The 18,731-nt window shown below is 44.1% G+C and overlaps 2 protein-coding genes across 5 annotated transcripts in view; one reads left to right on the top strand and one right to left on the bottom strand.

The window, feature by feature from the left end:
- The window catches only part of LOC144892253 (uncharacterized), a 350,787-nt gene that overhangs the window by 3,833 nt on the left and 328,223 nt on the right, over nt 1–18,731 (top strand). The gene's annotated exons all lie outside the window — the stretch shown is intronic.
- LOC137427672 (extracellular signal-regulated kinase 2) overlaps nt 1–18,731 on the bottom strand; it is a 57,261-nt gene that overhangs the window by 21,932 nt on the left and 16,598 nt on the right. For all 4 annotated transcript variants that reach the window (XM_078777929.1, XM_068117308.2, XM_068117306.2 and 1 more), the window contains exons 2-6: nt 12,004–12,084; nt 10,440–10,538; nt 9,435–9,464; nt 7,470–7,557; nt 7,188–7,318 (exon numbers count right to left, since the gene is read on the bottom strand). In XM_078777929.1, coding sequence (XP_078634055.1) covers nt 7,188–7,318; nt 7,470–7,557; nt 9,435–9,464; nt 10,440–10,538; nt 12,004–12,069 — 414 coding nt within the window. In that variant the 5' untranslated portion in view covers nt 12,070–12,084. The remainder of the gene's footprint in view (nt 1–7,187; nt 7,319–7,469; nt 7,558–9,434; nt 9,465–10,439; nt 10,539–12,003; nt 12,085–18,731) is intronic.

The raw sequence follows: 18,731 nt of genomic DNA, 5'->3' as shown, positions 1-18,731 counted from the left end.
AAAAAGTAAGTACACCCCATGTAAAGTTTTGACTTTTTCATCATATTTCAACATACAGCTATTTGATCTTCATTTCAACAATATTGACAGATAAAGGTGATATAATATAACAAATATCATGAAACATTTACATTTTGTAGTCCATTGTATGATTTAAATAAACATAAATGCAAATTCCGCATGTGGAAAAAGTAAGTACACCCTTGGCTCTAATAGGTGGTATTGCCCCCTTTGGCAGAAACAACCTCTAGTAGGCGTTTCTTATAACTGTCTACCAGTCTCTGACATCGACTGGGAGAAATTTTTGCCCACTCCTCCATGCAGAATTCTTTCAGCTGTGCGATGCTTGAGGGGTTTCTTGCATGCACAACAACAACAACAACAACAACAACATGCATTTTAAAGGCCATTTTCCCTGCTAGAGCGGGGGTTAGCCTTGCGGTCCCCATGACAATCTTCTCCATTTTGCCCTATTTTCTGCATCTCTCCTTGTTAACCCCCTTGCCCGCATTTCTTCTTCCACCATCTTTAGCCAAGTCTTTCTCGGTCTTCCCCGTCTTCTACTTCCTTCTACATTCATTTCCATCACTCTTCTCAACCAGTCACTTTCATCCTTCCTCAACACATGACCAAACCATCTCAACCTGTTCCTCTTCACAGCATCAATCACAGGCTCTATTCCCATCATCTTTCGCAATTCATCATTTGTCTTCCTCTCTCTCAACGATACTCCGCACATCCGTCGAACCATTCGCATTTCCACCCTTTCCAACCTTCGTTGCTGCACAGCTCGTTTCAAATCCCCCCACAACATCTCGATGGGATTTAGATCCGGGCTTTGACTTGGCCATTCCAGAACCCTCCATTTCTTTCTTTCAGCCATTCCTTGGTGGATTTTCTGGTATGATTAGGGTCATTGTCATGTTGCATGGTCCACCTTCGGTTGAGCTTCAACTCTCCGACAGATGGCCTCACATTATCCTCAAGCACCCTCTGGTACAATGAAGAATTCATAGTGGATTCTATGATGGTGTGCTGCCCAGGCCTTGATGCAGCAAAGCTGCCCCAAACCATAATATTTCCACCACCATGCTTTACAGTTGGTATCAGGTTCTTGTGGTCAAATTCTGTCTTTGGTTTTCGCCAAACATGTCTTCTGGTACTGTGGCCAAATAGCTCTACCTTTGACTCATCTGTCCAGAGCACATTGTTCCAGAAGTGCTGGTCTTTGCCTAGGTGTTCATTGGCAAACTTTAGTCTTGCCCTGATGTTCTTTCTGGACAGCAAAGGTTTCCTCCTGGCACACCTCCCATGTAGATCAAATTTGTGCAGCCTCTTTCTAATGGTAGACTCGTGCACTTTGTCATCAACAGTGGCAAGAGCTACCTGTAGGTCCCGTGATGACATTCTGGGGTTCTCAGAGACTTCTATCTGCATCTTGCGGTCTGCTCTCGGGCTGAACTTGCTGGGGCGGCCTGGCCTGAACAAGTTAGCAGTTGTTTGGAATCTTCTCCACCTGCAGATGATCTACCGGACAGTCGAATGATTGATTTCAAATTGTTTGGAGATCTTTTTAAATCCCTTCCCAGACTCGTAGGTATCTATAACCTTCTTTCTGAAGGCCTCAGAGAGCTCTTTTGATCTATGCATGGTGACGCCGCTCACTTCAACAACAAAGAGCAAACCAAACGAAATGTCTGAGGTTTAAATAAGACTGGTTCCTCCAAGATTCTCTCTAACGATGTTCTAATCATTTGCACCTGAGCTGGTGCACCTGATTCTAATTTTAGGTATTTGAAGGAGTGATAAATGAAGGGTGTACTTACTTTTTCCACATGCGAAATTTGCATTTTTGTTTATTTAAATTATACAATGGACTACAAAATGTAAATGTTTCATGATATTTGTTATATTATATCACCTTTATCTGTCAATATTGTTGAAATGAAGATCAAATAGCTGTATGTTGAAATATGTTGAAAAAGTCAAAACTTTACATGGGGTGTACTTACTTTTTCACGTGACTGTACATGGCGGCGGCCATCTTGGATTTTGACGTGGGTTGCACCCACACACCAAATTCGAATGCGGTCCTTCGCTTACGCACGCACGCAAGCACGTACGCACGCACGCCCGCACGCACGGATGGACACACGGACGGAGGGGAAAACCACAGTCCCCCTTTCGCTCCGCGGTGCGACGGTGGACAAAAAGGCTTGGGCACTATCGAGCGATGAAAAAAAAAATTCCCAAAAAACGATCTTTTTTTTCAAAAATTTTTTTTTGCCTAAAACACTCCCAGGCATTCACTGATTAACCTCTGAAAGATTGACGAAGATCCATTTATCCATCTCTGAGAAAAATGGCGACACACAGACAGACATCTCTCTTATACAACAACAAACAACAGGCATTTTAAGGCCATTTTCCCTGCTAGAGCGGGGGTTCGCCTTGCGGTCCCCATGACAATCTTCTCCATTTTGCCCTATTTTCTGCATCTCCCCTTGTTAACCCCCTTGCCCGCATTTCTTCTTCGACCATCTTTAGCAAAGTCTTTCTCGGTCTTCCCCATCCTCTACTTCCTTCTACATTCATTTACATCACTCTTCTCAACCAGTCACTTTCGTCCTTCCTCAACACATGACCAAACCATCTCAAACTGTTCCTCTTCACAGCATCAATCACAGGCTCTATTCCCATCATCTTTCACAATTCATCATTTGTCTTCCTCTCTCTCAACGATACTCTGCACATCCGTCGAACCATTCGCATTTCCACCCTTTCCAGCCTTCGTTGCTGCTCTACGTTCATTACCCATGTCTCGCTCCCATCTATCTATAATTCCAGTAATCTCTGTGTGTCTGTGTGTCTGTGTGTTTGTTTGTTTGTCTGTGACCGCTGTTTCTCGACAACCACGGGTCCGATATACTTGAAACTTGCCAGGTATATTGCTGGGGACCCGAGGATGTGCCTTTTCAAGGTTTCATATTAATCGGAGAAGTAGTTACCGAGCTATGTCCAAAAAACGATTCAACCAATCAGAGAGCAGCGAGCTATCACGTGTGCCGAACGTGCCGAACAGACTCTGCCTCGGACGGCACATTTGAGAGCGTATTCATTTATTTCACGTTGGCAAACTATGTTGCCGCTATGTTGGCGTTAAACTATGTTTTAAAACTAATTAAAACTAATTTGCGATTCTTTCGCTTTCCTGCGCGTTTGTGCACGCTATGGCGATTTCTTTACCAAACTCCGCAAGCCGTTCGCTTTGGACCAAACCATTTCATGTAAATAGAGTGGGGGGATTGTCACCGTACTCGCAAGCCGTTCGCTTTGGACCAAACCATTTCATGTAAATAGAGGGGGGGGATTGTCACCGTACTCGCAAGCCGTTCGCTTTGGACCAAACCATTTCATGTAAATAGAGGGGGGGGGGGGATTGTCACCGTACTCGCAAGCCGTTCGCTTTGGCTTTGCGAATGGACCAAACCATTTCATGTAAATAGAGGGGGGGGATATAATTTTAGATATATATATAGTACGGGCATGCCCTAGTAAATCATAATGTTGGAACCCATCTGTGGATCGGTCCCATCGGCCGATGGGTCTGACCCGTTTGCGGATCCGCAGATGGGCGACCCATCTGTGGATCCGCAAACGGGTCAGACCCATCGCTGAGGGCCTCATAGAATCACACTGAGGGCCTCATAGAATCACATAATGCATTATTGTGTTTATATAATTGACAATGCCCCGATTACGAAGCCACACCTTCATCTTTAGCTTTGGGGTGATTAAGGCATGCCAGGAATTGCTATCTATCTATAATGCCAGTAATCTCTGTGTGTCTGTCTGTGTGTCTGTGACCGCTGTTTCTCGACAACCACGGGTCCGATATACTTTTAACTTGCCAGGTATATTGCTGGGGACCCGAGGATGTGCCTTTTCAAGGTTTCATATTAATCGGACAATTACTTACCGAGCTATGTCCAAAAAACGATTCAACCAATCAGAGAGCAGCGAACGATCGCGTGTGCCGAACGTGGCGGGCACACTCTGCCTCGGATGGCACATTTGAGAGCGTATTCATTTATTTCACGTTGGAAAACTATGTTGCCGTTAAACTATGTTTTAATAAAGTTTTAAAACTAATAAAAACGAATTTGCGATTCATTCGCTTTCCTGCGCGTTTGTGCACGCGATGGCGATTTCTTTACCAAACTCCGGAAGCCGTTCGCTTTGGACCAAACCATTGCATGTAAATAGAGGGGGGGGATTGTCACCACTCGCAAGCCGTTCGCTTTGGACCAAACCATTTCATGTAAATAGAGGGGGGGGATATAATTTTAGATATAGATATAGTACGGGCATGCCCTAGTCTATCTATAATTCCAGTAATCTCTGTCTGTACGTTTGTCTGTGACCGCTGTTTCTCGACAACCACGGGTCCGATATACTTTTAACTTGCCAGGTATATTGCTGGGGACCCGAGGATGTGCCTTTTCAAGGTTTCATATTAATCGGACAATTACTTACCGAGCTATGTCCAAAAAACGATTCAACCAATCAGAGAGCAGCGAACGATCGCGTGTGCCGAACGTGGCGGGCACACTCTGCCTCGGATGGCACATTTGAGAGCGTATTCATTTATTTCACGTTTGCAAACTATGTTGGCGTTAAACTATGTTTTACAACTAATAAAAACGAATTTGCGATTCATTCGCTTTCCTGCGCGTTTGTGCACGCGATGGCGATTTCTTTACCAAACTCCGGAAGCCGTTCGCTTTGGACCAAACCATTGCATGTAAATAGAGGGGGGGGATTGTCACCACTCGCAAGCCGTTCGCTTTGGACCAAACCATTTCATGTAAATAGAGGGGGGGGATATAATTTTAGATATAGATATAGTACGGGCATGCCCTAGTATAAACAATGGAGAGCTGAGTCTGCCAGTGCCACCAGCGAAGTAGACCAGCGTTTTTAAATTGAGCGACATTATCTTATTTTTATCTTATCGACAAACGGTTATCGACAAACCACATGTCACGGACTGCTTTCTAAACATTTATGACATCAATTGCTTATTTTTAGGTTCAAATAAACATACTCATCCACCATTGATGCATACACATTCCTTCAAGGTGAACAACACATCCGCAAACGGGTCAGACCCATCGGCCGATGGGACCGATCCACAGATGGGTTCCAACAATAACACTTCTCACACATGCAGCATACACCTTTCCCTTCAGCTTCAACGACACTCCCCCCTCGTCAGCACGCCACTCAGTTCCCGAAACTTCTTCCATGCACATCTCACTCGAGCAACCGTTGCTGAGTCTGATCCACCTTCTCCATTCAGCATGTCTCCGAGGTAACAAAATGTTTTCACACCTTCCAGCTTCACGCCGTTTCCAGGATCCAACTCAACATTTCCTCCATCTGCAGCTCACTCTGTGCACACCTTACATTTGAATGTAGCTGCCACACTGGTTAATGACCCTCTCAGACCACTACATTTTTGATGAACCCACTTAGCGCACATTGTACATTGAATGGAATTCACTCCGACACACTTCCTGCACACAGCACATGGCCACTTCCCAGTTCTTTCCACCTCACCACATGCTTTACCACTTGCCATCACCTTCGTCTTTCCGATATTCACCTTCAGACCTTTTGTCTCCATACATTCCTTCCACTTGTTCATCTTTTCCTTCAGTCCATCCATACTTTCTGCAATCAACACCAGATCATCTGCATACAACAACTCCCACGGTAAACCCTCCTTTACGTTCTGAGCCAGCACCTCCATCGCAGCTACAAATAGTAGTGGACTTAGTACCGACCCCTGATGCACTCCCACCTTCACCTCAAACTCACCACTGTTCCCGTCCTTCGTCCTTACAGCTGTGCGCGCTCTTTTGTACATTGTCATCACGACTCTGATCAACCATTCCTCCACTTCTAACTTCCTCAATGCCCATGTCAATACTTCACGTGGAACCCGATCGAATGCTTTCTCCAGATCAACAAACACAAGAAACAACTTCTTCCTCTTCTCCATGTACTTCTCCTGCAACTGCCTCACAATAAAAAGCGAGTCTGTCGTTCCTCTTCCTGGCATAAATCCAAACTGCATTTCGTCAATCTTCACTTTCTTCCTTATCCTCCTCTCCAACACCCTTTCCAATACCTTCATTCCATGCTCCAATAACGTTATCGCTCGATACGAGCCACACTCCAGAGGGTCACCTTTCCCCTTGTATAGAGGGACGAGGGTACTCAGTTCCAAAACCACTGGAATGCGGGCTGTAAACGCAGTTACGTCATCACGTCCCCGGCACGACTCGATTCCGAGGAAATTTTGGTTTTATGGTGCACGGCTCCATTTCACAACGAATTTGAATTCTGTGTACAGTTTTGCCACGAAAATGAGATCCCCGCATCGAGTGTGGTATCTTATTTGGTGAAATTCGGTCGATTTGAAGTGGTGAAAATAAAATGTGATCGTGGAAAATCGTAGCGAGCGGCCATTTTGAATCGGTTTTCAGTGAATCGGTTTTCGAAGGACGGAAAGTGCAGGTACGGGGTGCCAGTCACTCCCCAGCCGGCCTGCTCTGAAGGTTCGGATCGGGACACCGGGATTCATTCCGGTCGCCCGGTCGGCCCGGAGGTGGGGGTGCGGGGCCTGTCACGGAACGTCAAAACAAACGGCCTGCCGGGGCCGCCCAAAAGTCGGGCGTGAGGGGCGCGTCCACTAATGGAACGCCTCTCGCTTCCCAGATCGAGGGCCACGTGGTCAGGAGAACCTCGTCCCTTCTGGTTGCCTTGCCGTCCCACCACCACCAGATTGGAGATCTGTCATTCTCTTCACACCCCAACTTCCGGCTGCCTTCAACATATCTCCCACAACTCCCGTCGGCCCTCCCGCTTTTCTACTCTTCATTGCTTTTATCGCTTCCTCAACTTCCTTCTCGGTTATCTTCTCTGCCGGTCCTAAAACTGGGTTACTCTCTATGTTGCCATCCCATTCATTCTCTGCATTCAACAATCTCTCTTATATAGTAGAATATCAGCCCGCCGTTCCCATGGCAACCGCTGTCACAAGCAGAGACACCACCCCACGTGGCCCTTCTTATATCTTCCTCTGTTACCTAAGGTATACACTTTGAAATGCATCACACCTTCAGATCCCGATGGATGATGTTTACAGAATGCAGATACTTGGTCGCAAGGAGAAGCTGGTGCATGATGTATCGTTGGTGGACATCCTCGAGGATGTTCCCCTTCTGAATGACCTTCTGGAGGTCGGTATCTGCCACAAAAGAAAGTGACTACATTACACCTCTGATAGAATAACCTGCTGGTGAATGATTTGGCAAATACTCGCAAAATACATTGGTCAACTTATTATCCCTGGATGGATGTTTTGTGGTTGCCTGGTTCAAAACCCGAGGCATACACACCCATGAACTCAAAGATAAGGTAGATGTCACGGTCGTTCTCCGCTGGGATGACGTCTTTCATCTTGATTATGTTTGGATGATCAACTTCCTGGGATGAAAGGGATGAAAGTTGACATCACTTTCAGCAGTTTGACAATGTCTTTCATTGTCCCCAGTCTTTTCCATGTCCATCAATTATTCAAGGAGACTCCCATATATATTTTAGGGTGTTAACACTGAATGATATGACATGGAGGCTGGTGTCAATAAACACGTAACTCATGCCCATATGGGCCATAACAAGCCTCATGGGTGGCATGCTATCCTTTAAGATGTCTCCCATGGAAAAGAAAGTGAAGCGATGCTCCGGGCGAGAGCCCTTCTTCAAAGGGAGAGGGCTCCGGCCCGCAAGGTCGCTTCGCCTTACTTCCCCGTAGACATCAGCATACCTCTCTCAACATTTGTTTGAGAAAATTATTTCTCCACATTTTTCTGCCGATGCAAACGGAACTAGAACGGCACTCAGTAGAGAGCATACCTCCACCTGGTTGGCCATATCACTCAATGGTGAAGAATCACTTAAAAAATTAAATAATTCTCATATCCGATTCCATATTCAGATCTTCACCAAAATTGAATCGATTCTTCCTTGTCACACACACAACCTCTCCACCAAGTTTCGTCCAAATCCATGCATAACTTTTTGAGATATCCTGCTATGTATCGTTTTTGGCCCTATCTCCCAATGGTGAAGGCATTGCATTTGGGGCCGTTTGTCTGCCTGTCCACAAATAATGTGCTACTGTAGGCCATAATCTTACAATATATCTTCTTTTCAAATACGTACCTCTATAAAGTACGTACGATTCGAATGGGAGTACGTCTGTAAAGTATGTACAATTATAATGTCTATAAAGTACGTCCTATCTTCTTTATCATCTGCAGAGTAGCATCATTGGCTGAAGGCGAGGTTGTGGTGCTGATGCAGCTCCCTCTTCTGGTTAGTTCAGGAATTTGTAATTTGTCAGGGTGCCAGCGATATATCGCCTCCTCTTCACTAAGAATATCGCGACCCAATTTTCAATAGCGTTCTTCCATATGCCTAGATACACCCACACACCAAATTAGAAGTTGGTACTTCGCTTATTTTTCAAGATATTTCGCTCACAATGTTCAGACATATATATGGTGGCGGCCATCTTGGATTTTGACGTGGCGACCCAATTTTCAATAGGGTTCTTCCTTGTGCCGAGATACACCCACACCAGATTAGAAGTTGGTACTTCGCTTATTTTTCAAGATATTTCGCTCACAATGTTCAGACATATATATAGTGGCGGCCATCTTGGATTTTGACGTGGCGACCCAATTTTCAATAGGGTTCTTCCTTGTGCCGAGATACACCCACACACCAGATTAGAAGTTGGTACTTCGCTTATTTTTCAAGATATTTCGCTCACAATGTTCAGACATATATATGGTGGCGGCCATCTTGGATTTTGACGTGGCGACCCAATTTTCAATAGGGTTCTTCCTTGTGCCGAGATACACCCACACACCAGATTAGAAGTTGGTACTTCGCTTATTTTTCAAGATATTTCGCTCACAATGTTCAGACATATATATGGTGGCGGCCATCTTGGATTTTGACGTGGCGACCCAATTTTCAATAGGGTTCTTCCTTGTGCCTATGTACACCCACACACCAGACTAGAAGTTGGTACGTCGCTTATTTTTCAAGATATTCAGCTCACAAGGTTCAGACATACATGGCGGCGGCCATCTTGGATTTTGACGTGGGTTGCACCCACACACCAAATTCAAATGCGGTCCTTCGCTTATGCACGCACGCACACATGCACGTACGCACGTACGCACGCACGCACGCCCGCACGGACGGACACACGGACGGAGGGGAAAACCATAGTCCCCCTTTCGCTCCGCGGTGCGACGGGGGACAAAAAGAGGACCATATTCCAAACTTGCCTTGAGGAAAATGACTTCCCGGAAGGTCCTCTGAAACGAAAAGAGGGATTTATAAATTAACGTTGGCATCAGGTAGTTCATCAGAAAGATGACACGCAAGCATAAAACAAAGTCAATTATTTTAACATCCATGCTTCTTCATGTATATCACGCCAATGTTAACTGATATGCAAGGAAGGAAGAAATGGCCATGCCTGACATTGCAAGTCGAGGTTCTTGCAATGTCCAACTGCCGAGTTATCATACTTAGTAAAGTAAGGTGGGACAAGATAACTCCCACAGGGATGCAAAGTTTCACAGAACCTCCCGCAAGGATGTAAAGATCTACAGAACCTTCAGAAAGGATGTAGAGTTTGACAGAAACTTTGTTTGACAGAAAAACAGAAAACAAACTCCCACAAGGATGTAAAGTTTCAACAAACCTCCCGCAAGGATGTAAAGATATACAGAACCTCCAGAAAGGATGTAGAGTTTGACAGAACTTCCCACAAGGATGTAAAGTTTCACCAAACTTCCCGCAAGGATGTAAAGATATACAGAACCTCCAGAAAGGATGCAAAGTTTCACAGAACCTCCCACAAGGATATAAAGATCTACAGAACCTTCAGAAAGGATGTAGATTTTGACAGAACCTCCCACAAGAATGGAAAGATTGACAGAACTTCCCACAAGGATGTAAAGTTTCATCAAACCTCCTGCAAGGATGTAAAGGTCTACAGAACCTCCAGAGAGGATGTAGAGATTGACAGAAACTCCCACAAGATGTAAAGATCGACAGAACCTCCAGAAAGGATGTAAAGATTGAAAGAACTTCCTACAGGGATGTAAAGTTTCACAGAATCTCCCACAAGATGTAAAGATCGACAGAACCTCCAGAAAGGATGTAAAGATTGACAGAGCTTCCTACACGGATGTAAATTTTCACAGAACCTCCCGCTAGGATGTATAGATGTACAGAACTTTGGGCGAGAAAGTAAAGTAAAGCACAAAACTTCTCGACTGTACCTGTGCATCGGTTAAGTTGCGGAAAGCATTGTAGATCTTCTTAATAGCCACGACCTCGCCTGTCCACCGGTCCACTGCTTTCCACACCGCACAATGAACCTGCAGCCCAAGCAACACCAACTGCACAAGAGCTTCCTAAAACTACAAATCAATCCATCACTTACACTTACAGGCAACTGCAGTCTACATTGTATAGCAATAAAAAAAAACAAAAATAACTAGAACTGTGAGCAGTGATGATAGGCTTCCAGGCAAAATGGCCACCATACCACCTGAATGATGACATCATCATTCTCAATAAAATTTATTGATGGGTAGTCAATCATATCTGTAAATTTTGGTTTGGATCGGTTAAGTGGTTCTGGAGATGTGTAGATTTTCAAATTTTCCTTTAAATCCAAGATGGTCACCATACCATGTGACTGATGATGTCATAGCTTGCAAAGAAAATTCTTCATGTGTCGTCAATATTATGTATGAAGTTTCCGATTGATCCGTTGAGTGGTTTTGGAGATATGGATTTTCAAATATTTTTCCCTTAAATCCAATATGGCCACCATACCACGTGACTGATGATTTCATAGTTCAGAAACATTTTTCCTCATGGAGAGTTGATCCTACAAATGCAATTTAATATTGATCCGTTCAGCAATTCTGGAGAAAAATATGTCTCAAGATTTTCCTTAAATCCAATATGGCTAGCATATCACATGACTGATGATGTCATAGTTTACAAATACTTTACCCACATCAGTAGTTGATCATGTGCATGACATTTTGCATGATCCATTAAGAGGTACTCCAGAAAAAATTATTTCATTTTTTGCTTAAATTTAAGATGGCGGCCAAACAACGTGACTGATGACGTCATAGTTTGCAAATATTTTGCCCCATCGGAATGGAAACATGCGTTTCACGTGTTGTATCGATCGGATAGGCGGTTTCAGAGAAGTAAAACATTTTTTTCTTTTTAAATACAACATGGCCGCCAAACCAAGTGACCGATGAGGTTTTTTTTCCACAAAGTCTTATCCCCATGGCTAGGCGATCATATTTGTAAAATTTTGCGTTGATCCGTTAAGCGGTTGTGGAGAAGATGTTTCACGTTTATGACGTCATATGCAATGGCAGCCAATGTAAGTCAAAAATTGCAAAAACAAAATTAATGATGAGTTAAAGTTTCGTAGAGCTAGCTATAACGGTTTGTTGGAATCGTCTCCACGAAATGTGAGAATAATAATAATAATCCTCACAAGAACAATAGGTAATCTTTCTTAACAAAGTCGAGGCTCATAGCGGAACAAATTGACAGGGAATGAGGGTGTTTTGACTGACAGGGAAGGGCAGATGAGAATCTTAGGGAAAGGTTAGGAGGAATAAGAACTCCATCAATTGCATCGCAGTGTATATACAATGAAAGATAGACAATTGATTACTATTGAAAGTAACAATTCAATTACCACATCAAAGAGAGATATTAAATGATGGAAGAATCTAACTGGATTATGTAATGTATTTTTTACAATGTACGTGAGATTTGTTTGGTAAATAACCAGGTACATACCCCCTTTCCGATGCGCCGTCGAATGGTGTACAGTCGCAGGATTTCAGGGTCAACCTTTGATGTCATGGCTCCTTACAAAGCCTGAGGATGAAAACACAATGACCGAGCACATATTAAAGTAAATAATAAATTTACTCCAAAATAAAACGCATAATGAATGCAAAATTATTCCCGCCTAATTAAGGCGATCGGTTGGAGAACATTTTCGTTTTACGCCCAACTATTTCCCGAACTGGTCAGGCCTGATGTTCTTCGAATGGCGATTTGGGCAGGAACTTGTAATTTGTTTCAGGGTGCTGGTGGAAACTCGCCTACTCTTTGGTGGAAACTCGCCTACTCTTTGGTGGAAACTCGCCTACTCTTTGGTGGAAACTCGCCTACTCTTTGGTGGAAACTCGCCTACTCTTTGGTGGAAACTCGCCTACTCTTTGGTGGAAACTCGCCTACTCTTTGGTGGAAACTCGCCTACTCTTTGGTGGAAACTCGCCGACTCTTTGGTGGAAACTCGCCTACTCTTTGGTGGAAACTCGCCTACTCTTTGGTGGAAACTCGCTTACTCTTTGGTGGAAACTCGCCTACTCTTTGGTGGAAACTCGCCTACTCTTGACAAATCTGTAACATCCACCAGTGCTAGCAGGCAGGTCTTCTGGGTTAACGTTTCTCCAATGGCCAAGACACCCTGCCCGCAAAGCACCAGGATGACCATTTGTATCTGGCCGAGGTTTGAACCAATGCTGGACAGCTGAGGCGAGGGCGCACACCTCCAATCAAATTGTCTAAGCTACCCTGCCCATGCCCCACATGTATATACATCATATTCCTCATATTGAAGCTGGCTACAGGATTAAACTAGAACACCACTCGGTAGCGAGCACACCTCCGCCAGGCTGAACAGTTTATGTTTTGTATCCACCGATAGGCCGGATCTGGATTTGGACCTGAACCAAAATCGAATCGGCTTGTTCTTGTCACCTATCCAATGTATCCACCTAGTTTGGTCCGAATCCGTCCGCACCTTTTTGAGATATCATGCTATGTATCGTTTAGGCCCAATCTCTCAATGGTGAAGAATCACTTAAAAATTATCGTATCCAGATCTGGATCTTCACCAAAATCGAATCATTTCGACCTGGTCACACGCGCACTCAACTTCCCACCAAGTTTCGTCCGAATCTGTCTATAACTCTTTGAAATATCCTGCTCACAGACAAACAAATAGGAAAGATGATGTGCAGAGTACGATACTTGCACAATCGCGAAAACAACTTTGACCTTAAAAAGAATTGGTAATTGAATTCAGTGACCTGATATGCAAATCCTGTTCAAAGTTAAAGTTCAGTGAAAATCAGTGAAAGTTCAAGTCAATCGGATGAAAATTTTGGATTTTAGAAAGTGCACCTAAGTTGGTGAACTTTGGCCTATGTTTACCTTATGGCTGATGTTGACCTTTTGGCCAATATTAGTTAACCTTTTGGCCTATGTTGACCTAGAAAATTATTTGGTGGTTGAATTCAGCGACCAGATATGCAAATCCTCTTCAAATTTCTATTCAATCGGATGAAAATTGAGGATTATAGAAATTTGACAAAGTTGGTGAACTTTGGCCTATGTTGACCTTTTGGCCTATGTTGACCTTTTGGCCTATGTTGACCTAAAAACTAATTGGTGGTTGAATTCAGTGACCAGATATGCAAATCCTCTTCAAATTTCTAGTCTTGACATAAAGACAGACAAAGAGACAACATAACACATGTAACAAACAAACAGACACGACACAGGGGTGGAATTGTTGACTCCCTTAGTTTGCTTTCGGTATTTAAGAAATCCTCTCCACTGTGACACTCTATGGTTTATAAACCCCAGAAACTGGTTTTGACATCAAAATGGAGTCTCGAAAGTTGCATACTGCAGGTTCAGACCTGTTCATCCTCATAATGGAGTGGACAATGGAAATGGATCCTTTCCTCAAAGGGATGGACCATTGGACCATTGTCTCCCAATCAGTGACAATAAATTCATCAATGACTTTTAGAAGACGAAGCGCTGCTTGATGTAGGGAGACCACAACTCCTGCAGTTGTGGGTAAGGACCCGTCGGGTGAAAGTTAACTAGAGGATGGTCAAGGTTCGATGTGTCGGTGATTGCTCGATCCTCCCACAACATTTCATAGTTAGTGGAGAAACAGGTGCTTTTGGTCATTCATGAAACCTGAAGGAGTTTGTGCGACGTTCAATAATCGCTCATGGAGGACGGCTAGCTACAGGGTGCCCCAACAAAAGTGTGCCCCTGGAAAAGTTTAATAACCTTCACAGTTTCCATTCAATCTCCATACATTTTCAGGAGGTCTGAACTGAGTTAAGGGAGAGCGCACCTGCCGAGCTTCTTGAAGTCTAAGAGCGGTGTAGCCGGGCATGCAAAATATTATAAACCATAAACACACATGATTAGCTTTTTAAACAGTCGCTAATGGTGTTTATAACATTAAACAAATAAATTTGGAGGAATCCAGACATCCGTGAGGTAAGTTTTACTTACAGAACTGAGGGAAGATCTACTGTAATCTACATGTCCCACAAGGTTTGGAGGTGTGCTCATTTACCAAGCAGCTAGCTAGCGCTTGCCAAGCCAGCCGTTCCATAACGGTTTTGAACGGAGTACTTGCTCGAATGTTTAAACCACTTGGCGATCTCTCCACAAGAAACTTGGTAAATGAACACACACCCAATGTTATTGAGACCCGACCATAGATCGACTGTAATCTATATACCCCAAAGAGGAATGACCCTTTCTGCAGCTCCCATAGTGAGCTGGTGTAGGCTGACTCGTACATTAAAATGTCGGTCGGTGGAGTCAGCCGTCGTAATGACATCATAGACGTAATGACGTAATGGCCACAAAACTGCTGCAAGTGCTCACGGAGGTATATAATAAACTGGAGAGCCAATGACGGCTGTCGGCTGAAGCTAGCGGAAGTTGCTTGGCGGCCATATTGGGAAGCCGATTGTGTCTGCGTCCGTGTTTGATCTCACGATCGTTTGAGTTTTATGGAGAACAACTCAGTTGCTTTTTAAAAGATTTAGAGCTGAGCCGAATCCCATTTTGTACACTTTCTTGGCATTTCCCCCCCGAAGCTTTGTTGTAATAATATTTAACAAAATGTTTAGTCTTTGAAACAATGTTACAATACGTCCAACGCAGTCACATCTATTTCTAATTAGAACCCCAATCTAATGAACGAAGCTTCTAAGCATTCGGCTCAGCCCTAAAAACAACTTAATGAGTATTAATGGTTCACCTTTTATTTTCTTTCCAAATAGGTTACAGCTTTGAGGAAAGCGCCAGTGGCCAGGTCTGTCATCCAAGAAGATACACCAGAACCTCAAGCCACTACTCAAGATCCTGAACCTGAGGTGGGACCCTCATTTCAGACCACAGATCACTCCTACTCCGTCACAAGTCCACTGGTATTGAAGCACAAGCTCGATGAAGCAGTCCACAAGCTGGACAACTTTCGAAAAAAATTAAAAGTGAGTCAGCAACACAACAGAAGGTTAGCCAGAAAAGTGGAGTCCCTGAATACCATCGTGGAAGACCTGAGGGAGAATGGGATGGTCACCGACAATTGTATTGAAATGCTCAACACAACATTCTCTGGTGTGTCAAAAGCTATTGTGAGCAGAATGCTGAAGAACAAAGGCAGCGGCAAACGCTCGAGAGATGAATACGATCCAGTCATCAAAGCTTTCGCACTCACTCTTCAATTTTATTCTGCTAAAGGATACGACTATGTTCGAGAGACATTCGACTTGGCACTGCCAAGTCCATCCACAATCCGGAAATGGTACAGCGCAATTGATGGTTCACCTGGTTTTAGTGCAGTTGTATTCCAAGCACTAGAGAGCCGGTTTAAAGCAGAGAAGGAGACTGGCAAGAGAACACTGTGTAGCCTGATGTTAGACGAGATGGCCATCATGAAGGCAATTGACTTTTTAGGGGACAAGGTATTGGGGTACGTCGACATCGGAAACGGAGTCCAAGATGACAGTGCTCCCCAGGCCAGCAACGCACTGGTTTTCATGCTGGTTGCACTGAATGACAGTTGGAAAGTGCCTGTAGCATACTTTATGATAAATGGATTGTCGGGGAAGGAACAGGCGAATTTGGTGACACAATGTCTACTAAAATTGCATGATATCGGTGCAGAGGTGGTTTCCTTAACTTGCGATGGACCGTCCGCTCATTTGACAATGTTACGTGAGCTAGGTGCCGACATCACGCCGCAGAATGTGAAACCAACATTTCCCCACCCAGCAAATCCCGAAAAGAAAATTTGTGTTGTACTCGATGCATGTCACATGCTTAAACTTGCAAGAAACTGTCTTGGATCCATGAAAATGATGGAGGATGGCAACAAAAAAGTCATCGCGTGGAAATACATCCAGGCACTCTTTGATCTGCAGAAGAGGGAAGGCTTGCGTCTGGGGAATAAGCTCTCCCGGAAACACATCGAGTGGAAGAGCAATGTCATGAAGGTGGACACAGCTGCTCAGACATTGAGCACTAGTGTGGCAGATGCAATTCGGTTTTGCAGGGACACTTTGCAACTATCAGAATTTCAGGGCAGTGAGGCTACCTGCCAATACATTGAAACATTGGACAAACTGTTTGACATTCTAAATTCTCGCAATCCATTGGCACGAAACTACAAGGCACCACTCATGACATCACGAGAAGGACTTTTCCTGCCATTCCTGGATACTGCCTACAGTTACTTGTCCAACATCAAAAACATGAATGGTCAAGTTATGACCAATACGCGTTTGAAAACCCCCTTCATTGGTTTCATGATCTGCATAGAGAGTGTCAAAATTTTGTATTTCACATATGTCAAACCTGCCTCATCTCCCCTGCGATACCTGCTCACGTACAAAATGAGCCAAGACCACATTGAACTTTTCTTTGGAGCGGTCCGCATTGCATGTGGAAGTGGGAATAACCCAACGGCCCGGCAGTTTGTTGCCGCATATAAGCGCCTCTTGATGCGACATGACATCAAGTCTGCAAGTGGGAACTGTTCTGCACAGGACTCAACCAGAATCCTGAATGCGGCTTCCTTCAAGTGCGTTGCAAAGCAGGCTGTGCCTGACGAGAGTCACGACATGTTGGTGGCCAGACGATACGACCTGGAGTTGAGATCGCCGGCAAAAGAGGACCACGACTATGCGGATATTCCAAATTTTGAGCAACTTTCCATCTTTACAGAGTCATGTGTTGGCTATATTGCCGGCTATGTGGTGAGGATGGTGAGGAAGACTCTGAAGTGTAGCCAATGTCTTTCTGCATTGACCAGTAACAACGAAGAATGGCAAACCACACCAATGTACAGCCTGATTGTTACCAAGAACAGGGGTGGCCTCATAGTTCCCTCGCACAGTGTTGTTCGTGTCTGTGAGGCGACTGAACGCTGTGTCAAGAGGCTCCTGGCTGTAAGCAATGGCAAAATGCCTCGTGAAAGTGGGATAAGAGTGGCAATTTCCACTTCTGTCCTTTCTGAGGTCGGTCGGTCTACATTTGCTTCCTTGGATCGGCACATGTTTGACTGTGAGGCAGACAGCAACCATGTGTTTGCTTTAATACATTCTGTATCACAATCATACAGCAAGATACGTTTCCATCATGTTGTGAGAACACTCGATGATGACATGAAGGAAGAGCGCATCAGGAAAAAATATTGCAAACTGGTCCTGTTTGCTCACCAGTGAGGCAACACCAGAGCAAGCTGAAATATAAGAGCGACCTCATCTCTACATGGTGTGGGTGTGTTTTGTGGGTTAACTGTGAATTGTGTGGGTTAACTACATGACAGCGTTTCATGTCATTTATGTGACTGACTCACTGTTGATGTGTTGCTGACCCATGTCAGTGTAGAATAAACTCTGGTTATCATTATATCTGCGTGGTTTCTAACATCTCGGTAATAGAAACATACACATCTTAGTTACAATATAATGACTGAATTAAGTAACATCATATAACATGACAACAAATCAGATCTTTATATTGAGGAACATTATAGAACAAGCCAAAGAATGGCAAACGACGATGTACCTCAATTTTATAGATTTCTAGAAAGCTTTCGACTCCTTGCCCAGAGAAAGTCTGGGTCATAATGAAGAAATACAGCATACCTGGAAAATTAGTGAACCTTGTAAAAGCCCTTTACCAAGACTTTCAATGTGCGGTCGTCGACCAAGGTGAAACAACAGAATGGTTCAAGGTGAAGACAGGAGTTAAACAGGGGTGTAACATGTCAGGATTCTTATTCCTACTAGTGGGTGATTGGGTCATGAGAAGAACGATAAAGAACACCGAGCGGTAATTTTGGGCACTTTTTTTTCAAACAAGCTCTAAACCATTGGATTCCCCAGGAAAAATGCGTCTAGAACCAACTTCAAACTTAATGAACACCATTTCCTTAAAGAACGGGATTCTGAGCCCGAATATCAGTTCAAATATTAGTATTCTATATTAATTAAATAGTCGGCGGTCCTAAAATTCGCTCCAGCTGCATCATCAGTGCGCCACGCCTTTGCTTTGACAGGCTTACGATCGGCTTCCCAATATGGCCGCCAGACTATTTCCGGTGGCTTCACGGCGGCTAATGCTGCGAGGTGGCCAATTGGCTCTCCATATTATATACCTCCGTGCAAGTGCTGCTTCTTTAATAT

This window comes from Myxine glutinosa, chromosome 5 (assembly GCF_964187855.1).
Source record: "Myxine glutinosa chromosome 5, kmMyxGlut1.1, whole genome shotgun sequence".
Classification (NCBI taxonomy): domain Eukaryota; kingdom Metazoa; phylum Chordata; class Myxini; order Myxiniformes; family Myxinidae; genus Myxine; species Myxine glutinosa.
The sequence above is the reverse complement of the archived record's forward strand: the minus strand, read 5'-3'. Positions and strand labels throughout refer to the sequence as shown.